Source organism: Lissotriton helveticus, chromosome 8 (genome assembly GCF_964261635.1).
Source record: "Lissotriton helveticus chromosome 8, aLisHel1.1, whole genome shotgun sequence".
NCBI classification, from domain to species: domain Eukaryota; kingdom Metazoa; phylum Chordata; class Amphibia; order Caudata; family Salamandridae; genus Lissotriton; species Lissotriton helveticus.
Genome location: NC_136069.1, coordinates 1,592,871,137 through 1,592,897,073, shown reverse-complemented (window position 1 = coordinate 1,592,897,073; position 25,937 = coordinate 1,592,871,137). Strand labels below are relative to the sequence as shown.

Here is a 25,937-nt window from a genome sequence, read left to right as displayed (position 1 = left end):
TGCGTTTGGCGTCGGCAGGGATGCAGCTCACATTCTTTCTCGTCCGTAGTGGGAGCCCGCTCGGAGGAGCTTCACAGCGGAGCGGCCATTACGGTTGCCGCCGTGGCCACGCCCCCAAGATTGAGGTGAAGTTAATCCCAAAGAAGCCTTCACGGCCGGGAACTGATGGCTCTCCGTCAACTACTTTATTAACGACGACGACTGCTCCGACGACAGGATCGTCGACAACTACGACGGTAACTACGTCGATGACGACGGCTAAGGCACTGCTGTTGCTGTCGACGGCTGCATCGACGACGACGACAGTTTCGTCGGCTAGCTCCTCGGCTGGCTCGTCAACAAGGGAAAAAACACCGGAGAAGTTGGAACTGCCCAGGAAGAGGAGGATTACACCGTAAATAACCTCACCGAGCAAGATTACACCTCTTGTACCATCACACCTGCTGGAAGAGCAGGATTCAGAGGAGGAGGAGGATGAAGGCCCTTTTGGCTATGCAAGTAGCCCTTCACAATTACATGTGAAGTGTCCGGAGGATGACTTTGAGGAGGAATACGGGGAGTATCAATACCCTCCCCAACAACAATATCGTCAGGGTTAACAGTAAGAGATGGTTGGCATGCCGTCTTCCTCATTGATGGACCTGCAGTTAATGCTGGTGGACTACAGAAAGAGGTTCCCACCAAACTCCAGCATCTCAAGAGGTGTCATTTGCTGCTCCACGCCCACGCTCCATTTCAGCTACTCCAGTTAGAAGCCGGAGTTACTGCCAGAGCCCTTGCCAAGATCACCTCAGCCAATGCCTCAACAGGATCCAGTCACCACGGATGATGATCAAGAGGAGGGAGAGATAACAGACCCTAACAAGGAATGGGATGACTACCTTATTCCTTTGCCTTCTTCTCCCTCTCCGTTGCCGATTGATTCACCGCCAGAGAACATTGGCGGATTCCATAATTTGATGGAAAGAGCAGCGAAGAGATTTGAACTTACAATATCAACTACCCAGATGGGGTGTTTCTTATATGATTTCAAGGAACCATACAGGAAATCAGTTAGAGCTATCCCAATCATTAGCCATGTTTGGGAGGAAGGCCTTAAGATCATGAGGACACCGGCGACCATCACACCCGTACTCGCCAGACTGGACAAGAAATATAAAGCTCCAGTGGATGCTCCGGCTTGCCTAGTGGGCCATCCCAAACCGGACTCTGTCATTTCCCAGGCTGCTCAGCAAAAGTGCAAAAATCTGTCAGCTCCTATTACAATACCTCCTGAAAGAGAGTTGGATAATGCAGTAAAAATATTTTCTTCCATGTCAGCTCTTCTGGTCAGAGCTGCAAATGCCCTTGCCATTCTGGGCAGATATGATAGGCAGATGTGGTGTGACCTGACGCCTTATATAGATCTGATTTCTGAGGATAGTACACAGGAGGTCAGAAAGATCCTTCAGGAGGGAGAAAGGGCTTCGGCTGAAGTCATTGATTGCACGATGGACATCGCTACCACGGCTTTCAGATCGCTTGGAGGGGCGGCGGTGTTGCGCCGTCAAGGATGGCTGAGAGCAACAGCTTTTAGACCGGAGGTCCAAAACAAGATCTTGGATTTTCCCTTCGTTGGGGAAGCCTTATTTGGAAAACATCTTGACAATGCTCTACTGAGTATCAAAAAGGATACAGATACCGTGAAGGCCCTGGGGACACTGAAGTACCGAAAGGTGCCCTTTCGAGGAGCTAGAGGGAAAGGATAAACATTATATAGAGGGGGATACTAACAGAACAGATTCCCCTCCTACTCTACATCTTCTCAACCATGCCGACAACAGTATGGTCAACTACAGGCTGGGGGCTACTCAAAATCTGCCCCTAGAGGAAGAGGAGGTAGTCAAGGAAAGGACAACTCACGAAGACAATGACAACCTTCAGACTCCAGCTACATGTATCCCTCCCCCTCCAGAAGTTCCCCTGGGTGGAAGAATTTCCTATCATCTTCATCACTGGCAAAAGATAACAGTGGACCGGTGGGTCCTCAATCTCATACAATTTGGACATACTTTAGAGTTCCTTCAAATTCCCCCTTGTACTCCTCCTCTGCATCCAATGCGCTTGGAGATTCAGACAATGCTCCGAAAGGGAGCAATAGAACCGGTGCCAATCTCCCAGTAAGGAAGGGGATTTTATTCCAGTTTTTTCCTAGTCCGAATTTTTTTTCGTCAATGGCGTCCTATTCTGGATCTGAGAACTCTAAATACTTATCTCAAAAAGAAGTCCTTCCGAATGGTTTCCCTCCAAGACATTCTGCTACTCTTAAACCCAGGGAATCATATAACCACCTTAGACTTGCAGGATGCCTATTTCCACATTCCCATTCATCCTTCCCATAGGCAGTATCTTCGGTTTGTTGTAGCCAGAGACCATTACCAGTTCAAGGTACTGCAGTTCGGTCTCAAATCAACCCCAAGAATTTTCACAAAATGTCTGGCTCCAATGATGGCTTTTCTAAGGAAACAAAGACACCAGGTGTTTCCTTATCTGGACGACTGGTTAATCAAAGTGCCTTCACGAGCATCGGCTCAATCGTCAACAGTGGCATGTGTAGAATTGTTTGCCGAGCTGGGCCTGACTCTGAACACGGAGAAGTCATTCCTCCATCCTGGAAGGGAACATCACGTTCTTGGGAGCGATTCTGGACACCACAGTAAACAAGGCATTTTCTTCCACGGAGAGACAACAGAGGTTAATCTCTCTATCCCAGGCATTTACAAAAAGAACGTGTCTTTCAGTACGCCGTTACAAGTCACTATTAGGAACAATGTCCTCTTGCATTCCTCTCGTTCCTTTCTGCTGATTACGGATACGTCCGTTGCAGGAACAACTGGATGGCATCAGGCAGTGGGATCCTTCGACGACATTGTCACAATCACACAGGCCATGGTTCAAGCAGTAGTGTGGTGGACCCAACAACAAAATATCTCAGTCGCCCTTTCCTTCCGTACCGAACCAGCTCCGCTGGTTTTTACCACCGATGCACCCCTAGAAGGTTAGTGGGCTTTTCGTCAAGACCTCCAGGTCAGTGGTCATTGGAAGTTACAGGAACAGTAACTTCACATCAATCTACTGGAACTCAGGGCAGTGGGATTAGCATTGCTGGCTTTACTGCCGAGAATACAAGGCTCAGCTGTACTAATCAGGACAGACAACAAAACAGCAATGCATTATCTCAACAAACAAGGTGGTACGATATCGCTCTCCCTGTCTCAGGAAGCCCAGAAAATATGGAAATGGGCAGTTCAAAATGGAATATCCTTGAAAGCGGAACATCTTCCGGGAGGTCAGAAGAACAAGTTAATTACCTTCGGTAACGCTTTTTCTGGTAGACACAGTATCTGCCTGTGGATTCCACACCTTGTGAATATCCCCCTTGCGTCAGCAACATTCGGAAATTCTTTTTGTAGCTTTGCGCCGACGTGGACGACGTCACCGAGGCACGGCATCGCTCGCGACTCCGATGACGTCACCGACACCATAATAGGCCCACACCGGCGTGATGATGTCAGTTCCGCCCTTTTTTCTGTGCCTTCGAGGCACACGGACGGACCGACAACAGTAGATATAGACACAGTATACAATAGTCAAGATAACACAAACAGTGTAAAGACAATGCAGTAATTCAAGTAGAATAAAACACTACTTTTGAGAATAACATATATACATTAAAACATTGCCATTATCTAAGGTATAGAAGAGTGGACAACGGGGAGGCAGGTGGGCATGTGAGGAATCCACAGGCTGATACTGTATCTACCAGAAAAAGCGTTACCGAAGGTAAGTAACTTGTTCTTCTGAGATACATCTGCCAGTGGATTCTTCACCTTGTGAATAGAGTCCCACAGCAGTCCCCACTCCCGGAGGAGGGTGTGCACTCGCCTATACCAGAAAATCCTGGAGAACAGAACGCGCAAAGTGGCCCTCCCTCCTCACTTCGGAATCCAAGAAGTAATGCTTTGCGAAAGTGTGGAGGGAGGCCCAAGCTGCCGCTCTACAAATGTCCTCAACAGGAACACCCCTAGACAAAGCAGATGTTGAAGACTTTGCTCTAGTAGAATGGGCTCTTATACCCTCTGGAGGTTCCTTACCCGCCAGGGAGTAGCAGATCTTGATGCATAGTATGATCCATCTTGAAAGTGTGCGCTTGTGCACAGCTTTTCCTTTCTTGCAGCCAGCAAATCCAACAAACAGCTGGTCATCCACCCTGAACTCTCTTGTCCTGTCCAGGTAGAAGCTCACCGCCCTCTTCAGGTCCAAGCGGTGAAGTCTCTCCTCCTCCTTGGAAGGGTGTGGGGGAGGATAGAAGGTAGGAAGGGTAATAGACTGTCCTAGATTGAAGGGAGTTACCACCTTAGGCAGAAAAGTAGCCCTGGTCCTAAGAACCATTCATTCAGCATGAATGGTCAAGAATGGGGGCTTTGAACTAAGAGCTTGAAGCTCACTTACCCTCCTTGCCGAGGTAATTGCAACAAGGAAGACCGTCTTAAAAGACAAAAGTCTTATGGGACATTTGTGCAAAGGTTCGAAAGGAGAACCCATCAGGAAAGTAAGCACCAGATTTAAGTCCCATTGAGGCACAATAAAGGGAGTAGGAGGAAATTTATTTGTAAGGCCCTTCAAAAACCTTAAAACCACAGGAGATTTGAACAATGACGGCTGGTCCGGCAAACAGAGAAATGCAGACAAAGTGGCGGGCACGAGGAGAGGTGGAGAAGATCTGTGTACCTTCTTGGCCAATCCGGGGCGACCAATATAACTTGGGCCCGGTCTTGGCGAATCTTCCTCAGAACACGAGGAATCAAGGGTATGGTAGGAAACGCGTAAAGGAGATGCGAGTCCCAACTCAACTGAACTGAAACGCGTCCCCCAAGGCTCCCTGCATCGGATACTGGAGGCTGCAGAATGACGGGCAGTGAGCATTCTCGCGAGTGGCGAACAGGTCCACCTGAGGAGTCCCCCACGTCCGAAAGACGTGACGAACCACCTCCGGATGAAGCCTCCACTCGTGGTCGACTGAGAGTTGCCGACTGAGACTGTCTGCACGAACGTTCAGCACCCCGACCAGATGATTTGCCATCAGGCAAATCTAATGATCCTGAACCCAGGACCAGCGACGCAGAGCCTCTCTGCAGAGACACTGCGACCCTAGTCCTCCCTGCTTGTTGACATACCACATCGCAGTGGTGTTGTCCGTCAGGACCTGAACCGACCGACCACGAAAGGAAGAGAGGTAGGCCTTGAGCGCCAGGCGTATCGCCCGCAATTCCAGAAGGTTGAAGTGAAGCAACCTTTCCTCTGGAGACCAAAGACCCTTGACCTCCAGATCCCCCAGATGAGCACCCCACCCTAGGGTGGATGCATCCGTTATCACTAACCCTGGGCGCCCGATTCGGCTACGCCCACGGAGTAGGCGTAGTGTTGCCTTCTACGCATTTTGCGTAGACAGCGTAGCCGGCAACACTACGCCCACTCCGTGTGTGTAGCCGAGTCGGCCGCACCCGCCTCCCTCCCGCCCTCCCCTAGATACATTATTTGAGCAATTAGCCTTATTAAAACAATATTAAAGCACTTACCTTGTCCGGGGCTCGTCCGGGGCTCCCTCTTGAATAGCGTCCTTTTCCTGGATACCAATGCGCATGCGCGGGCGGCCGCGCATGCGCATTTCTCGGGAGAAATGCGCATGCGCGGCCGCCCGCGCATGCGCATTGGTATCCAGGAAAAGGACGCTATTCAAGAGGGAGCCCCGGACGAGCCCCGGACAAGGTAGGTGCTTTAATATTGTTTTAATAAGGCTAATTGCTTAAATAATGTATGCGGGGGAGAGCGGGAGGGAGGTGCGTAGTGGGGCTACGCGGAGTGCGGGAGTGGGCGTAGCTTCTCGCCCTCTCCGCGTAGCTATGCGGAGCCCCACTACGCCCACTACGCCCACCCTTAGTTATCACTGTGGCCACAGCTGGAGGCAGTTGAAAAGGCTTTTCTTGAGACTGGTTGCCTTCCACTCCCCACCAAGTCAGATCCGCTGCAGTTTCTCTGGAGATCCCCACAGACTCCCTGAGATCCCCGTTGTGTTGATAACACTGCCTGCGGAGGCACCACTGGAGTGCCCTCATGTGCCAGCATGCATTGCTGACCAGCAGAATGCAGGAATTCATCAGACCAAGTAGGCAAAGGACCTTCAGGACTGGAACGACCGCTCCATTGTGAAATAAAGGAATCAACTCCTGTATGTCGTGAATCCGTTGTGGAGGAGGGAATGCACGACACACAGTTGTATCCAGAACCGCACCTATGAACAGGTTGCGCTGGGAGGGCACCAGGTGAGATTTGGGTACATTTATTGAAAAACCCAACCTGTACAACAACTGAGTTGTCACTTGCAGATGATGGAGCACCTTCTCTGGAGACTTTGCTTTGATCAGCCAATCGTCCAGATAAGGGAACACTGGTATCCCCGATCTTCTGAGATGTGCTGCCACCACAGCCATCACCTTGGTGAAGACTCGAGGCGCAGTAGTAAGACCAAACGGTAGAACCACAAACTGGTAATGTTGCGATCCCACCGTAAAACGGAGATACCTCCTGTAAGACTGCAGGATAGGGATGTGAAAATATGCATCCTGCAAGTCTATCGACACCACCCAGTCTTTTTCCATCAGCGCCTGAAGAACCTGTGCAAGGGTGAGCATCTTGAACTTCTCCTGTTTTCGGTAAAGGTTCAAGATCCTGAGATCCAGGATTGGACGATGTCTGCCATCCTTCTTGGGAATCAGGAAATACCGGGAGTAGCATCCCTTTCCTGCTCTGGAACCATCTCTATCGCACCCTTTCTTAACAATGTCTGGACTTCCTCCTGCAGGAGTAACAGGTGTTCCTCCGTGCAGAAACCTTGGCAAGGAGGGTAATTCGGAGGGAATTCCTGAAAGGGAAGAGCATACCCATTTTCTACGAGATTGAGAACCCAAAGATCTGATGTAACCGATTCCCAATCCTGTAGAAAATGGGTAAGCCGGCCCCCCACTGAGCCCACATGATCCGGAATGGCGGATCTAGGGCTTCTTTTCTGTGGATGGGGGGGTTGGAAGAGGTGGAGGAGGAGGAGGCGTGACGTCCTCGTGGACGAGCTCTTTGCCTACCCCTGTATGATTTATACAGTGGATTCTGCTGCTGCTGCTGCTGCTGTTGTTGACCTTGACGGTAGGGACGAAAGGAAGAATGTCCAAAACCTCTAAATCTTTTGGCAGATGAGCCTCTTGTCTGCAGCCCCAAAAATTTGGCAGTAGCCCTACTGTCCTTAAATCTTTCTAAGACTGCATCAGCTTTTTTACCAAAAAGACCAACACCGTCAAAGGGCAAATCCAACAACGCAGCCTGAACGTCCACCGAAAAGTCAGATGACTTCAGCCAAGTAGCCCTCAAGTCCACTCTGGATCACTTGACGTGCAGCCGCCTGCACATCAGCCAATACTTCATCAAAATCTTTCCTGTTGTCATCAGGAATTTTAGGAGCCAACAAACGCAAAGAATCCATCAGGGCATGTATGTATCTACCCATAAGGCAAGTGGCATTAGTTGATTTTAAAGCCATACTTGCTGATGAGAAAGACTTCTTCGCAGTCTGATCTTGTTTTTCGTATTCCTTATCCCCAGGCACTTGAGGGAAAGCACCCACAGTCTTTTTTGAACAGGCTGCCTGAATAACCAGACTTTCAGGCCAAGGATGCGAGGATAAAAACTCTGGATCCCCAGGTGCAACTCTATACCTCCTTGCAACACTTTTAGCCACTGCAGGAGCAGTAAGAGGCTTGCTCCAAACCTCCAAAATGGGTTCAGTTAATGCCTCATTGAAGGGAAGCAACGGTTCAACAACAGAACTTGGTGAATGGAGTACCTCAGTCAAGAGATTGGACTTATATTCCACCGTAGGCAATGTCAAATTTAAAAGTTCTGCAGCCTTCCTCATGACCATGTGGTATGGCCTAACATCCTTTGAAGGGGCAACAGACACAGAAGGTTATGTTATGTTATGTTATGTTAAAGTGTGCTTATAAAGCGCTCTGTCACCGTGGGTTTCCTGGCGCTAATCTGATACTGAGGGAGGCGGAGGAGATTTAACTGGTTTGAGGGAAGAGCCATGTTTTTAAGGATTTGCGAAATAGGATGAGCGAGTTGGAGAGTTTGAGCGAAGGAGGAAGAGAGTTCCAGAATTTGGGGGCCAAGAGAGCAAATCTCCGGCCACCAATTCTGCAGAATTTAAAGGAGGGAACAACCAGGAGACGGAGGTGGGAGGATCGGAGGTTGCGTGAGGGGCAGTAGGGGCTAATAAGGGATTTCAGGAAGGCAGGGCAGGGGCCGGTTAGGGATTTAAAAGTGAGGCAGCTGATCTTGAAGGCTACCCTCGAGGTGACCGAAAGCCAGTGTAGTTTGGTAAGAAGAGGTTTGGCAGATTGCCATTTCGGGGTCCCGAAGGCCAGTCTCGCCGCTTGGTTCTGGACGATCTGTAGTCTAGAAAGCAGGACCATAGGCAGACCATGATAGAGTGAGTTCGAGAAATCCAAGCGGGAGAGGACAAGAGCCATGATGACTTGGATCAGGGCTTCGGGGGTCAGGAGATAAGCCACCTTTCTGATCCTGCGCAGCTGATACATGCAGGAAGAGACCACCGTCCCTATTTGGGATTTGAGGGATAGCTCGGAGTCAATAATGACCCCGAGACTTTTCACCGAGGCCACAGGGGTGGGAGGGAGGCCAAGCTCTGCCGGCTAGAAGTGCGGACCCCAGTGGGAGGAGCTCTTACCAGGGAGAAGGAGCTCCGTCTTCCCGGGATTCAATTTAAGTTGGTTCTGGCTCATCCACTGAAGAATGTGGACCATAACCGCCTGGAAATTAGAGATAGCGGAAGGAGAATCAAGGGAGAAGATGAGTTGCAGGTCGTCAGCGTAATTAAAGACGGTGACGTCCCACTGCCTCAGAGAGAATAGAAGAGGTTGGAGATACAGATTGAAAAGAAGAGGAGATAAAGAGGAGCCCTGGGGGACCCCGCAGAGTGAACGCTCCCTAGGTGCCGTAAAAGTACCCAGGCTGACTGTCTGAGACATCCCGGTCAGGAAGGATTCGACCCATGCCAGCGCCAGGCCCTGGATGCCGGCCTGCTCGACACGGTGGAGAAGGATGTTATGGTCCACCGTGTCGAAGGCGGCCGACAGATCTAAAAGAACCAGGGCCTGGGGGGTACCCCTGTCAGCGCCGTCTCTTAGAGCATCCAACACAGCCAAGATCACTACCTCAGTGGAGTGGCCAGGTCTAAAACCGGCCTGGTTGGCTTCAAGGAAGTTGGAGCTCTCGATGAACTGAGAGAGACAGGTGGTGACGTGGGCTTCCAGAATTTTAGCGAAGTAGGGCAGGAGGGAGATAGGCCGGTAGTTTGCCAAGGCTGCGGGGTCGGCTCCAGGTTTCTTCAATAGAGGCACCAGAACGGCTGCCTTAAAAGAACTAGGCACCGAGCCAGAAGAGAGAGAAGAGTTCAACAGAGGGAGAATACTGTCAGGAAGAGAGAGGCATATGTCCCGTAGTATGGATGGTGGACAGCAGTCGTCCGGAGAGCCGGACTTAACCCGAGCGGCCAGTGTGGCCAAGGATTTTGAATCAAGAAGGGGGAAATGAGTGAGAGAGAGTGCATTAGGAGGGGAGCAAACAGAGTCAGTGCCCGGAGAGGAGGCCGGAATAGTGTCCTTGATCGTAACGATTTTCTCTAAGAAAAACGTGCTGAGAGCATTACATGACTCCTGAGTAGGAGCCTGAGTCGGAAGCGTCCTGGGGTCAGGGGTAAATTTGTCAAGGACTCTAAAAATCTCCTTCGATTTGCAAGGGGCAGATAAGATTCTTTTAGAGGCATATGCTGTTTTAGCCGCAGTGATGGCTTTTTTGTATTTGTTACGGGCGGCCACATAAGTGTCTCTGCTCGTGGGGCAGTAGGCTCTTCTCCACTTACGCTCCAATTGACGTAGCTCCAGGTGTTGGGTTTTTAGTTGGGAGTCAAACCATTTGTGGGAGTTACTATGCCGAGAGCGGGAAAACTTAGTTAGCGGAGCAAAGATGTCGCTAGCTGACGTAAGCCAGTGAGAGATGTTACCGTCTAGCTCATCGATGCGGATATCGTTAGGGAGGGAGGGACAGGACTGGGACAGATGGGAAAGAAATTTAGAGGAGTCGACAGCCCTCCACTTACGGGCGACACCACCCTCCCGAGGGGGGGCCCTGATGTTACCATCGACAGAGATTGTTGTCTTGATCAAGGAGTGGTCCGACCACACACAAGGAGTGATCTGCGGGTAGGAAGACTTCACCCCATGAATCCAGATATGGTCGAGGATATGGCCACCACTATGGGTGGGGGACTTAAGAAGTTGAGTAAAATTGAGGCTCGAGAGAGTTTCAAATAGCTCAGTGGCGTGCGGCCCCGCATCCTTGTGTTGGAACCAGTAATTAAAATCGCCAAAAATGGCGACACGAGGGGAGGAGGTGGTGAGATTGGCGAGCTGCTCAGTGAAGGATGAGGGGAAAGAGGGCATAGGGAGGGGGGGGCGGTAGAGTATTATGACAGTGACTGCACCCACCTCAGTTCCCAGGCTGAGAACCAGGTTATCCACTTTGGGGAGGATCATGGAGGCGGTGGCGATGATTTTTAAATTCTTGCGTATTACCGCTGCCACCCCACCACCGTGACGGCCCCCGAGGCGATTAGCATTCAGCAGATAATAGTCTGGTGGTAGTGCAGCCAAGATATCAGGGAGGGAGTCGTCGGTGAGCCATGTTTCTGATAATAAGAGAACATCTGGACTCTCAGCCGAGAGTAGGAGGAAGATGTCAGTTTGGTGTCTTACAAGAGAACGGGTGTTAAGGTATAGTATTTGGATGTGTGATTCAATGGAGACGGGTGGAATATGTGGCGCATCCGATCCCAGGTGGAAGGGAATATTCCCCGTGATTCCCAGTGTAGAGATGCGAGCTCTGACGGCGGGCGGGAGAGAGCATGGGTGGGATTGTAGGCTCTTTAATGCCAAGGGAGTGTAAGAGATCCCGGCGGCAGCGTCCCTGGCCCCTGGGCCCGTCCGGCTGCGGACGGGCGCAGACGGGCTTCCCTTTGGCGCGCCTTCGCCAGTAATGGCAGCAAGAAAAACTTCAGCGTCCCGCTGCAGCGCTAAGCTCCGCTGCGCGGGTGTCTCCAAGGGAGGACAGAGCCACAGGACTAGGTGCAGGTAAAAACACAATCAACAAAGCAAGTGTGACACTCAAATATTAAAATTATTTTGCATCAGAAAAACAGCTCCCGGCTTTCCGCCTCAGGAGTTTCAAAGCATCTGAGGGCGCTCGTGGATCAGCGCCTTAAATGCGTCAATCGGGGGGCGTGGCCTCGATAAGGGGGCGTGGCCTCGGGAAGGGGGCGTGGCCAGTGGGCTCGCCAGTAATGGCGTCAGGAAAAACTTCAGCGTCCCGCTGCAGCGCTAAGCTCCGCTGCGCGGGTGTCTCCAAGGGAGGACAGAGCCACAGGACTAGGTGCAGGTAAAAACACAATCAACAAAGCAAGTGTGACACTCAAATATTAAAATTATTTAGCATCAGAAAAACAGCTCCCGGCTTTCCGCCTCAGGAGTTTCAAAGCATCTCAAGGTTGCTCCCATTCTGGAGAAATTTCCAAACCACTAGCTTCTCCTAGATCTTCAAAACAATCCTCCTGAAGCTCTCCTTCTTCCATCTCAGCCTCAGCCTCTCTATATCTTTGCTCTTCTATGAGGCGCTGAGCATCCCTTCTGGATCTCTCCTTCAACAGCCGCGCCGTCGGATCCGTTAACGACTCCGACAGAGCCGGTATCGACGTCGAGATCGAATCTGTAGGCCCAGGGCGCTGCTCTCGAGGTCGTCTCGGAGCCGGCGACGTCAGTATCGGCGTCGACGACCTCGGCGGCGCCGAGTAATGCCAAGGCGGCGTCGGAGCCGGCATAAAAGCATAAAAGGAGCTGAAGCATAGGAGTGGGGAACTCCTAAATTAAACGCCAGAGGACCCATAGGACCCGAAGGTGCACCAAAGGGGTACCACTCTTTGGAATAGACACCATACATAGCGTTTAAAAACGCAGTAGGGTCTTGACCTGGAGCAGGGAAAAGTGGATAAGAACCCACAGACTGACCCTCCAGAGGTTCCGGATTAGTCTCCTCTTCCACAGGTGGTCGTGTCATCGAACCCTCATCCAAAGGGACTTCTTCATCCTCTCGAGCCGGAGACGGATTCACAACCGGAGTCGGCGATTGAACCTGCGACTCCGAAGGCGAAGCCTCACCTTCCAGATCCAAAACCTCTGGTGATGGAGACACTACATCCTTCTCATGCCTCCTCTTAGGCGACTTCGGTCTCGAGTCCGAATCCTTACCGGAATGACGCCAAGACTCATGTCTTCGCTTCTTATGCTTCTTTTTTGACTTCGATGCATGACCAGATGACGACTTCGAGAGTGACGCCGATCGTGATCTTGACCTCGACCTCGCCCTTCTCGAACGAGATCTCGAAGACTTCTTATCTTTACTTCCTCTTAACTTCGCCATTAAAAGCTTAGTCTCCCTCTCTCGAAGCGCCTTCGGATTTATCTTCCCACACGAAGAACAGCTATCGACATCATGGTCCGAACTCAGGCACCAGATACAGTCCTCGTGCGGGTCCGTGATCGACATCATTTTGCCGCACTCTCTACATGGCTTGAATCCGGTCTTCTTAGTCGACATCTTCAGCGAAACAAAGAAGCAAGAAAACAGAGAAACCAGTAACAAAGTTACTAACAGCTCCAGAGATTCCCCGAAACCGTTAGCGTCGACGATGCGGAAAAAAGGGAACTGACGTCATCACGCCGGCGTGGGCCTATTATGGTGTTGGTGATGTCATCGGAGTCACGAGCGATGCCGTGCCTCTGTGACATCGTCCACGTCGGCGCGAAGCTACAAAAAGAATTTCCGAATGTTGCTGATGCAAGGGGGATATTCACAAGGTGAGGAATCCACTGGCTGATGTATCTATCAGAATGTCATGGCGGACACTCTGAGCAGACTCAAATCAACCTGTCACAAGTAGGAGATCAATCAGGGAATTCTAGAGGACATCTTCCTAAAGTGGGGAAACTAACAGTGGATCTCTTCGCGACAGCCTGCAACAAAAAAAGCTGATTCTTCGCAAGTTGGCCTCACAACGGTGGTCTTGGGGGAATGTGTTTTGATGGCATTGTGAGAAGTTGGCCTGGTATATGATGTTCACTATTCTAGTGAGCACCTTGCACCAGTCCAAACAACCCTTATGGTGATGGTTGTAAAGTCAGCCTTATAGACCAGCTTAGGCTAAACTCAAGAGGGCATGTGAAGCCAGCTGTTTTACCATATGCAATCCCCTTAATACCAAGTGAAAGGACACCACACAGGTTGTATTATCAAAATATATATGTATTTATTTCTAACACAATCCTCTGAGCTCTTTATGAGGTCAGAGGCACCAGCACAATACAAGATACTTAATTAAAATACAATAAGTTGCACAAAATACAGTAATGCCCTAGGGGCACTTCGAACCATATACTAAAATAGTGGTATAAGAACCACGTCACGAACAAAGGAAAGGCCTAGGACCTGGAAAATCGCTGGGGCTACACTGTACTACCAATGGATGGAGAGCAGGAGGTCCACGGGATACGCGTGCAGTGTCTTTACACGCACGCAAGTTACCATAGAGTTAGAATGGGAACGAAAGAAATGGAAACGAGTTCTTTTAGGACACTTCCGGATGGACTAGGGAAAAGCTACTTGAAACTAGGACACTAGGATAGTCAATACCCACAGGAGTACCAAAATACTCACGTTACCTCACCCACAGGAAGCGGGTGCATAGGTGTCAAAGTGTGTCGGGTTTCGTCACGGATTCCTATGGAGCCTTGCAGGCGACCAGGAGAGAAGTGTCCGGGTGGATCCAAGGTCGGATCGAGGATGAAGAGTACCTGAAAGCAGAGGAGACAGAGTCTGGGTCATTAGCCAGTGACCAGGATGGAACCAGGAAGGAACCAGGCGATGACGCGAAGCAATCAGGTGATGTCGTGAAGCTTGTCTCTGCAGCCACGTGGACCAGGAGGTGTCGACAACGACCAGGAGCTGGATACGGACTGTCCCACGAAGGATCTCGCTGTCGGCGGTGTCGGCTTCCGGATTGGAGTCAACAAGCCTTGGCAAAGGCAACCCACGCAGAAAAGGAAGATGGCTTCTTAATCAGACCAGCAAGGTCTGATGGGCTGCTCCTTTTCAGGGGAGCAAGGGCCAGTCTGGAGCAACCAGACCAGCGTTAGAAATTCAAAGGTTCAACGTCACAGAGGCCACTAGCCAACGGGCAAGTGACCGGACAGACGCGTCGAGCAGGAAAATGCAGAAGGGCCCCACGCAGAACTTGTGGAGTGTGGAGGGCTGATCTTCGGTGCAGTTGGTGCAGTTGGTGCTCGGGGCTTCTCAATCCCCAATGCACAACTTCGAGGGTGCCTCAGAAGTTGCACGGAAAGCAATTTGCTGGCTTTCTAAGATAGCCGGTCCCACGTCTCGCGTCGCCTCCACAGGTCTCAGGTTTGCTTTGGCTGTGGATCGGGCTGAAGGAAGTCTGGAAGTCCGGGTCTTGTCAGGCTCTGTGCTCGGGCTCTGACAGGAGCGTCGACAAAGTAAACCGTTGATCGCTTGATTGGGCCTGCTTGTGCAGGGTGGTCACTCCTTGACCACAAGGGAGATTCTTAAGTCTTCAACGTCGAGTAGGATGTCGAAGGTCCAGAGTTTCGTTTCAGAGTTTCAGTCAGGATAAATCTAAAGTCTTGGGACTCAGCTCCTACCTATATACCAAATCTAGGGGCTGGATTACCTGCTAGGTCCCTCCTATGGGTGGGACCCAGGAAGGGGGTGGTTACACCCCTTTCCCTTTGTCCAGTTTCGTGCCAGAGCTGGGGCTGGAGTGCCCCAGCACCGGTTTGAACTGGACTATGCATGGGACACCTTGTGTGCCCCAGGCAGTGTCTCATTTCATTCAGCCCTCCCTGCCACAATAAACTATAGCCTGTCTGGGGTGGTGCTAGCACCTCCCTGTGACAGGAAACCTATTGTCCAAGCCTCCCTCGCTGGAAGGACTCCCAGCAGCAGGAGGTCAGACTCGTGCCTGTGGCAGCAGCATCCATTTTGTGATGCTGAGGCTCTGGTTAACTTTAACCGGGATTAGTGGAAGTAACAGGTCTTCTCCCTCTAGAAGGGTGGAATGCTACCCCCGTCGCCAGAACTGGCGAGGGGGTAGAATTCCAAAGCGTATGACACCTTACACGACATGTTTTGATAAAGCCAAACCAAAGATAGCATTTAACCGCGAGGTTCATAATGCACTTAAGAGTATATGGTATGGCAATATCCTAGAACAGCTATAAGGACATGGTTCCGAAAGCTGCAGACAGGCTCAGCTCATGCTAGAGCACCATCTCACATAAAACCAAGCACTCTGCCTCCACGATTGTTAAGGCCTGCCATAGGAGTGACTTATAGGTGCATATGTGTCTAGACATAAGGTTAGATGTAGGTATTCTATATCTAAGCAAGGGGTGATTACACGACCTTGCCCCAGCTGAGTGATCAGTCAGTTGTGTCAGTTTGGATGGCTAGCCAGGGGTGGCAAAAGATATGCTGCAGCCCCTGGTAGGCCTTGGGTGCACCTATGCCCTGGGTACCTATAGCACACTGTACAGGGACTCACAAGAGTGACCCAAATCCCAATTGGTGATGTACCTAAAGTACATGGTGCGAAATTTAGAGAGAGAACAACACGGCTGTGGGTCTGATTAGCAGGCCCACAGCCACATTAAGTCGAAAACCAGTGAAGCAAAAAGCAAAAAAATGGGGTGACCATAGGAAAGCAGACCCTACTCTCCTACAGGCATGGTCAGGCGTCTTTTTTTTAAAAACTTTTATTTATTGAATTTACAGTAGGGATACAAAGAATCGGTTGCAACAGCCATAGGGGAGACATAGCTTAAATAATCAGAAAACATAGCAATGACATATCTGGATACCCAAATATAACCGGTCATGCACATAGTAAAGTGTTACATGTCGGTACACACCACCGCTAGCGTACAAGAGGCAGGGAAGTAGAACATGGTATCATACAATTGCCTTTACATGCTGCACTAAGAGAGAACAGACGAATAAACAATGTCAAGGATTCCTTCAATACAGCGGATCACAACAATGGTTCCGGCAAGAGAAGTCTGGCCAGTAAGTGTCGTGGATGTAAGAGATGGCATAGGCAGCCTTCAGGGCATAGTGCCATCTGCAGTGGGATGTTCAAATAAATATGTCTGCATAGAAAAAAAATCACACCGTTATTAAGAACACACAAAAAATATTTCGATTTCCTCTACTAGCAAGAGGAAACCTTTGCTGAGGAGAGGAAGCAGAAGAAACTGAGGAGAGACTATCCCTAAGCTGAAGTGCTGCTTGGGGGGATTGGCCTGCCGTGGTTGCCTGACAGCCAAAGGAAGGAGAAAGGAACTTTGTGTACTTTATTTTCAACTTGTGAAGGATCTCCAAGGGCTTTGAACAGTGCTTGCCTCCTGCTGAGGTCTCAGGGGCAACAGACTTCACCCACCAGCTCCCCAAGAGTCTTCCTGAAGTGTCTGCAGTTGTGCTGGACTATATGAGGACTTGCATGTAGCAAGGAGCTGGAAGCGAGACTCAAGAACAAGAAGCGTGTCGCCGAACTGCCGCTTCACATCATGAAGTGCCACTCATCGCCGGGGAAGAGGATCGACGTCGCAGCAGACGCCGTCGCATCACCGGGAAGCATGTCACAGGAGAAGAGGATCGACGTCGCATCAGACACCGCTGCATATCCAAGAAGCGTGTCGCAGGGCCTGTCGCGGCTCATCGCAGGACAAGAGGATTGACGTCGCATCAGACGCTGCCGCATCTCCGAGAAGAGTGTCGCAGGGCCTGTCGCGCTCGCATCATTGTGGAAGCAACTCGCATCGCCAGGAGAGAGAGGATCGACGTCGCAGCAGACGCCGCATCATTGGGAAGCGTGTCGCAGGGCCTGTCGCGGCTCGCATCGTGGAAAGCATCTCCCATCGCCGGAGAAGAGGATCGACGTCGCTGCAGATGCCGCCACATCACCGGGAAGCGTGTTGCATCAAGGATAAAGCGTCATCTTTATTTCTTTGCACCGGATCTTTGCCGCATCTTCATCCCTGCAACACTTTCATTGTAGAACGCTGACGCATCGTAAGGTACATTGACTCAACTTCTTATGTTGCTAATCTGACAAAACTGACTGATAAAATTCAAGCCACACCTGTAAATGTGCAAATGCACCAGAAAATTAGAAATTCCAAATATAATACTGTTATAACAAATGATGTCTTATATAAGTACCTTTTTGGCCCAAAAGGTTAGCTCCTTGTTCACAAGTTGGATGAGCTCAGAATGACAAAAAGGGAGAAAGTAAACAATTTCATTGATCCTTCCAAGAAACTCATCCCTCCGGAAGTGAGCCTACAAAGAAGAGAAAAGTAAGTCAGCATATGATTTGTTGTCTGCAACCGCTCTTCAAAATCAACCTGAGTTATAACAATCCCTTCTGATCAATGTCATCATAAGTAGCAAATTAAATAATAACAAAGATAATGAATGGCTACTCCATTTAAGCGTTAAAGGCCATACCCTTCACATTATGACCTTAACAGGACTCACTCTCACTTCGAAGTACAGGACGCTTTAGCCAGATGGCTCTCATATAACAATTGCTCTATCTAAGATGTGAACCAAAGCTCAACGTTCATTCCATCTTCTAACTTCGACTTTTCCCAGCATAAAACAGAACTCAACATTTTGGCAGGGAACGCCTAATTAAAAAGGTACCAAACTGGTAAATGCTATTACGTTTCACCTGTGAGTGGCGTCTTCAGTAAGATCTTTAAAAACACTTCAAGACATGCCTTTTTCAAGGCTGCACTTTCCTGCACCAATTTGAATTCCCAATAGTGACTGGCAGCATCTACCACCCGACAGTTGTATTAAATATAGAAAGGTGTTTGTGTGCATTTTTGCAATGACAAAATGGAAGGTAATGAAGAAGAGGCATATTAAATCTACATTATGTGTATATAAAAAAACAGATTATAAAGTACACATCATTCATTATCATGGCATTGCCTAAATAATAAGGGCCTGATTCATAAAATGTAAACTTAGACTTTTGTGTACGTTTACAAATTGTTTGGTATTCACACAGTATGAGTTTAATTTTACAAATAGTAATTTTATGACCGTGGAAAAATCTGCATTTGTGACAGAGGCAGCGCATATAAAAAGATAGGCCAGTAGTAAAATTACTATTAGTAAAATTAAACTCGTAGTTTGTGAATTCCAAAAATAAACTTACACAAAATTGTAAGTTTATGTTTGTAAATCAGGCACTAATTTGGTAATTAATTTACAGAAATACACACTCTTACTTTTAGGAAAAGGAGTAACTGGTTCTTGAATGAAGAACATTTACAACAGTGCAAAATTATAACTATTTAAGAGTTACTTTTGCATATACTTTGTCATGGAAGGTCCAAAGGGACCTAATGGCGAGTAATTCCCTAATGACGTTTGGAACCCTCTTAAGATTAACCCCATAGTAAAGTGGACTATCTATGCTGCTTTTACAGCAGGCATGCAAAGCAATAACCCCACCAACAGTAGTGCATGGCCACTCACTATGCTTGAACCTTTTTTTTTATCAATGATAACATTGGCGAAACAGCTGAAGATGGAATTTGGTCTCCTCCCTTTTACAGTGATCAAGGCATTTCATGTTGAATTAGGCCTACAGCCAAAAAATGCAAAGGTACTGGTTTTATCTATATATTTGTTTCGGAACGTAAGGACACAGTAAAGACAATTGGAGGGGATTGATTGTAGGAATTTTGTAAGGGAGGTTTAAGCCACTTTGGAATTGTATCAAATAATCTGCAAGATTTAGCAATTAAGTATGACATTGAACTAACTTTATAATTGATTTGTTCTAGAACAGAACTTTGCAGAGAATTACAAGAGAAATTGCAATAACACTGGCAAATAAATTAAAACAAAGAGGGTACCCTAACAGTATTATAACTACAGCTCTGGAGAGGGGGCATCTCTAAGACAGGAATAAGTTGCTCACTAGTCAGATAATTATCCAACAGTACCAAAAGATCTGTCTTTGTTTCCAAATTCTCTACTAGGAGTCATCTCATCAAGAGAGTGGTGGTAAAACACTGTCCGATGTTGCAAATTGAAGATAATTTTAAAGGCATTCACAATCCAGCTAAAATGATGGCCCCCCTGAGTACTCTTCTTGGACCGCAAATCCAAGATATAATAAACCACTCTCTCAGGGAAGGCCACGTGCCTGGAGAATGGAAAAAAGCGGTGGTGAACCCTATCCGGAATAGTGCCGCACTTCCATGGACAGACCTCTCTAACCTCCGACCCATCTCCCTCCTGCCATACCTTAGCAAAATGGCCGAGAGGCATGTGAACACCCATCTGTCGAATTACATCGAGACAGCGGAGGGCCGGGACCACTCTCAATCTAGATTCAGGCCCAATCACAGCACCGAGTCGGCCCTGATCTCAGTGACCGATAACATCAGGATGTCACTGGATGGGGGGGGATCAACGATTCTGGTGCTGTTAGATTTATCCGCTGCCTTCGACACGGTGTCGCATGAAATACTTCTCGGTCGTTTGAGGGAGGTGGGCAGAGGAGGCATGGCTCTGTCCTGGTTGGAAAGCTTTCTTTCGGGTCGTCTACAAGGAGTCAAGTTGGGCTCCCATAATTCAAGTTCAAGTTCAAGTTCAGGAATTTGTTTAGCGCACTACTCACCCAGAGGGTCTCAAGGCGCTTGAGGGGGGGTGAGTGCATTACTTATCGAATAGCCAGGTTTTTAGCTGTTTTCTGAAGGAGAGGTGGTTCTGTGTGAGGCGGAGGTGCGAGGGGAGAGAGTTCCATGTTTTGGCCGCTAAGTAGGAGAAGGATCTTCCTCCCATGGTGGATCTATGGATGCGCGGTATTGTGGCGAGGGCTTGATTGGATGATCGTAGTTGGCGGGTGGGAGTGTAGAAGGATAGTCGTGTGTTGAGGCATTCGGGTCCTATGTCGTAGAGGGCCTTGTGTGCGTGGGTGAGGAGACGGAACGTTATTCTCTTGTTGACTGGGAGCCAGTGGAGGTTTTTCAGGTGGCCAGAAATGTGAGCTTGACGGGGGATGTCCAATATGAGTCTGGCTGAGGCGTTTTGGATGCGTTGGAGTTTTTTCTGTAGTTTGGCTGTGGTTCCGGCATAGAGGGTGTTTCCATAGTCCAGTCTGCTGGTGACCAGTGCGTGGGTGACTGTCTTTCTTGTTTCGGTGGGGATCCAACGGAAGATTTTTTTGAGCATGCGAAGGACGTTGAAGCATGAGGATGAGACGGCGTTGACTTGTCTGTTCATCGAGAGGGAGGAGTCTAGGATGAAGCCCAGGTTATGTGCGTGGTCCGTGGGTATGGGTGCTGTACCCAGGGCTGGTGGCCACCATGAGTCGTCCCAGGCAGAGGGGGATGACCCTAAGATGAGGACTTCCGTTTTGTCCGAGTTTAGTTTTAAATGACTGTTCTTCATCCATTCGGCTACTTCTTTCATTCCTTCGTGTAAATTGGTTTTGGCGGTGTTTGGGTCTTTGGTGAGGGAGAGGATCAGCTGGGTGTCGTCTGCGTAGGAGATGATGTTGAGGTTGTGTTGTCGCGCGATGGATGCGAGGGGACTCATGTAAACGTTGAAGAGGGTGGGACTGAGTGATGATCCTTGTGGTACGGCGCAGATGACTTCGGTGGCCTCTGATCTAAAAGGGGGGAGGCGGACTTCTTTGGGTTCTTCCAGCGAGGAACGAGCTGATCCAGTCCAAAGCTTTTCCTCGTATACCGGCGTTGCTGAGGCGTTGTATGAGGGTGTTATGACAGACTGTGTCGAAGGCGGCGGAGAGGTCGAGTAGGATGAGGGCAACTGTTTCTCCGTTGTCCAGTAGCGTTCGGATGTCGTCTGTAGCTGCGATGAGAGCGGTTTCAGTGCTGTGTTTGGCTCTGAAGCCGGACTGTGAAGGGTCGAGGGAATTGTTGGATTCAAGGAAGGCGGCGAGCTGACTGTTGACGGCTTTCTCAATGACTTTGGCAGGGAATGGGAGGAGTGAGATGGGGCGGTAATTCTTAAGTTCAGAGGGGTCTGCTGTGGGTTTCTTCAGAAGGGCGCTGAGTTCAGCATGTTTCCAGTTATCGGGGACGGTGGCGGAGTTGAAGGAGCAGTTGATGACATCGCCGAGATGGGGTACGATGATGGAGTCTGCTTTGTTGAAAATGTGGTGGGGACATGGGTCGGTTGGCGATCCTGAGTGGATGGAGTTCATCAGGCGGATGGTGTCTTCGGTAGTGATTGGGTTCCAATCGCAGAGTTTGTGAAAGTGCTGTTTTGGTTCGGAGGTGGGTGGAGTGGACTGTTCTTCGGAATTGTTTTCAAAGCTGTTATGTATGTCAGCGATTTTGTAGTGGAAGAAAGAGGATAAAGAGTTGCAGAGGTCTTGGGAGGGAGTGATGTCGTTTGTGCCGGCGGCGGGGTTGGTAAATTCTTTGACGATGTTGAATAGTTCCTTATTGTTGTGGGCGTTGTTGTCGAGTCGGTCCTTGAATGCTGATTTCTTGGTGGATCGGATCAATTGGTGGTGTTTGCGGGTGGCGTTCTTGAAGGTGTTCAGGTTGTCAGTGGTTGGGTTTTTTCTCCAGGTTTTCTCGAGAGTGCGACATAACTTCTTGGATTTCTTAAGGTCATCGTTGAACCAGGGGGCCTTTTTGTTACCTTGTTTGATCTGGTGGTTTTTCAAGGGTGCTAATTCGTCAGCGCTGTGGGTGATCCATTGTGTGAGTTTGGTGGCAGCTTGGTTTGGGTCCGATGATAAGGCAGGAGGGTTTTGGTTAAGCGATGTGAAGAGTTGGTCGGTGGTGATTTTGTTCCAGTTTCTTCGAGGAATAGGTTGTGGGGGGTTGTGGGTCGAGGTCTTTTTGTAGCTGAAGTGAACGCAGCTGTGGTCCGTCCAATGGAGGGCTGTGGTATAATCGAAGGAGATGTGTTTGCTGGAGGTGAAGATAGGGTCGAGCGTGTGTCCGGCAGAGTGGGTGGGGGTGTCAACAAGTTGTTTGAGTCCGAGATTGGTCAGGTTGTCCAGAAGGGTGGTGGTGTTGCTGTCGTTTTTCTTTTCCAGGTGGAAGTTGAGGTCTCCCAGTAGAATGTAGTTCTCGGAGGTGAGGGCATGTGGGCTGATGAAGTCAGTGATGTCTTCATTGAATTGTGTGTGGGTTCCTGGTGGTCTGTAGATGAGGGTACCTCTAAGTGTGGTCCTGGGGTCGGTGTGGATCTGGAAGTGAAGGTGCTCGGCGGTAGCGAGGGTGTCGTCGGAGCTGGTCGTGATTCGGATGGTGTTCTTATGGACGATGGCGATGCCTCCTCCTGTTTGGTTGGTGCGGTCTTTTCGGATGATCTTGTAAGCGTCCGGGATGGCTATGGCGATGTCGGGCGCTGAAGAGGCGTTCATCCATGTTTCTGTAAGGAAGGCGACGTCCGGCGATGCAGTGTCCAGTAGGTCCCAGAGTTCAGTGGCATGTCTGTGGACCGAGCGGGTGTTCAGCAGGATGCACTTCAGGTGGTTAGAATCGGAGCTGTGTTTGGAGTTAGTGGAATTGGTGTAGGTCTTGATGCAAGCAAATTTGCAGGAGTGGCAGGCGAAGGGTCCATGGGTGTGTCCCGGGGCAGCCTCGCAGCATTGTGGTGCGCGTCCAGGGTTGAGGGCAAAGAGGGTGGCGGCGTCGTACGTTATACGGGTGGAGAGGGTTTTGCGAGGACCAGGGGGTCTGGCGCTGGGCGCAGTCCAGGCGCACGGGCGTAGACGGGCTTATCTTTGGCGCGCCTAGGGCGAGACCGCTGCGCGTTACCGCTGCGCGCAAAAACATCTCTCATATGTGGATAGTGGGAGGGGGAGGGGCGAGGGAGGAGCAGCTGGGAGGCGGTAGCGGGGTGGGGGTCCGGGCAGGGAGGTAAAACAACAACAACAAAATGGCTGCAGGCCAAAACCGAAACTGGATTGGGGCAGCAGTTAAAAATAAACACAATGCACAAAACAAAATACAGCCTACTGTAAACGCTATGCACAAAGGCAATTATGTAGCTTAAGGCAGACAGTCAACCAAAAACAATGTTTATGGAATCGCGCTTTTGAAATATAGCGCTACGAACAATATTTCAATACAGAGCAGCAGGCAGGCACAAATGCGCGTTTGCCAATTAAAGCGCTACGCTGCAATGAATAATGGCAAGCAGGTCTAAGGCAGTCTGGCCGTGCAAAGCTCTACGATACCGCTACAGTGCTGGCAGCTGCGTGGGGAGCGACCGCTTCTGAAGCTTTCAGGACGGTCACAGCGTCAATGCAGCCGAGTGAAACCTCTAGTATCAGTGGGAGGGAGGAGCAGCTGGGAGGCGGTAGCGGGGTGGGGGTCCGGGCAGGGAGGTAAAACAACAACAACAAAATGGCTGCAGGCCAATAGCGAAACTGGATTGGGGCAGCAGTTAAAAATAAACGCAATGCACAAAACAAAATACAGCCTACTGTAAACGCTATGCACAAAGGCAATTATGTAGCTTAAGGCAGACAGTCAACCAAAAACAATGTTTATGGAATCGCGCTTTTGAAATATAGCGCTACGAACAATATTTCAATACAGAGCAGCAGGCAGGCACAAATGCGCGTTTGACAATTAAAGCGCTACGCTGCAATGATTAATGGCAAGCAGGTCTAAGGCAGTCTGGCCGTGCAAAGCTCTACGATACCGCTACAGTGCTGCCAGCTGCGTGGGGAGCGACCGCTTCTGAAGCTTTCAGGGCGGTCACCTATTCAAACTTTCAGGACGTTTATAATTCCACATTAAGGGAGCTCACCAAGGGAGTGCCACAGGGCTCATGCCTAAGCCCCACGCTCTTTAACGTGTACGTGGCCCCCTTGGCGGACATTGTAAGAAAATACGGGTTCACCGCGGTGTCGTATGCTGACGACACCCAACTCCTGTTCCCCTTCCAGACTCTCACGCCCGCAATTCAAAAACCTTTTGCAGATGGGATGAGAGCAGTGTCAGACTGGATGGCACGAAACTATCTTCAGTGCAATGTAGCCAAGACGGAAGTTATGTTGTTTGGGGGGGTTACTCTCCTATGGTCCCCAGAATGGTGGCCCTTGGAGTTGGGACCTGCTCCCAGCCCGAAACAAGTTGTTAAAAATCTTGGAGTACGTCTGGATCGAGCACTCCTATTCAAAGAACATACCAACCAAGTTACAGGAGCATGCTTCTGTGTAATCGGGCTGTTACGGCGTGTTTTCCCATTCTTGCCCGATAATTACAGGAAAACACTAGTCCAGACATTAGTAATCAGCAGGATGGACTACTGCAATGGCTTGCTTATCGCGGCCAATGAGGAACAAATAAAAAAATTACAAGTGGTCCAAAATACTGCAGCAAGGCTGGTTCTTAATGCCCAACCTAGAACCTCCTCTCGTCCTCTTCTTCACCAGCTTCATTGGCTGCCAATAAGGCAACGCATAGAATTTAAGACGTGTTGTATAATACACAAATGTCTGTTTGGTACAGGACCCAAATACCTGAGGGAAAAGTTTGTACCATACACCCCTGGACGCACTTTACGCTCCAGTAGTCATCAGTTACTACAGGTCCCAAGGTTTAGAAGAACTAGACAGGGAGGTCGCGCCCTCTCCTACAAAGGCCCTGTTCTTTGGAATTCTCTTCCACCCATGCTGAAACAAATTACCAATCTAGAATCCTTCAGGAAAAACCTCAAAACTTATCTTTTCACTCAGTTTTAAGTAACATTTTTCTGTTATCAGCATATGGTCATGTTTGAGTCTATCAGATAGGAGCATAAGCGCGGAGATATCCCTTCGGGAATTGACTCAGGCACTATACAAGAAAATAAATAAAAATAAAATAAAATCATCTACCGCTTTTTGCATATCAAGAGAACAAAAAACCTAAAAGAATGCTTGACCAAACCAGTCAACTACAAAAAGATCAAATTCATAAAGGAATCACCCCACAACTGTGGACATTGTAACAATATCATAAAAGGCAACACCATCATGCATCCTGGTCAAGGTACCCCCATGAAGCCATACATTGCAGCTACTTGTGGTTCTAAAAATGTTGTATACATGATGAAATGTCAATGTGGATAAGTTTATGTGGGGAAAACCGAACGAAAGGTGAAAATAAGACTCACTGAACACAAAAGCAACATCCGTAATCAAAATGAAAAATCTGTAGTGGCCCCTCATTTTAACAGACATAAACATAATATAAGTCAATTGAGATTTTGGGTGCTAGAAACTATTCTTACACAGGAGGGCTGAGACAAAGAGAACATCTACTATGGCTAGATCTCAGTTTTTACCTTTAACCATCAGATTTTTTTAACCAGTATGATCATTGTTATATACGAAAATTGCTGTTTTTAAATTGATTTTGTTAAGATGAATATACTTGCTTTCGTTGCACATTTAAGTTGCCACTTTTTCACGTTCAGTTTTACTATTGTTTTACTTTGCTATTCTTTAGGTTGAACTGTAAAGCGCTCTGATACCCTACGCAAGGTCATGTTCTCGCTATAGAAAACACTAAATAAATAAAAAATAAATAAGACTAAATTAAAAAGAAATGTCACAAAAAGTCAGTGCCATC

At 49.1% G+C, this 25,937-nt stretch overlaps 1 protein-coding gene across 2 annotated transcripts in view; it reads right to left on the bottom strand.

The window, feature by feature from the left end:
• Positions 1 to 25,937, bottom strand: part of CLPB (ClpB family mitochondrial disaggregase) — a 1,099,187-nt gene that overhangs the window by 51,393 nt on the left and 1,021,857 nt on the right. For both annotated transcript variants that reach the window (XM_078658618.1, XM_078658616.1), the window contains exon 14: positions 17,518 to 17,637. In XM_078658618.1, the coding sequence (XP_078514744.1) occupies positions 17,518 to 17,637 (120 nt within the window). The remainder of the gene's footprint in view (positions 1 to 17,517; positions 17,638 to 25,937) is intronic.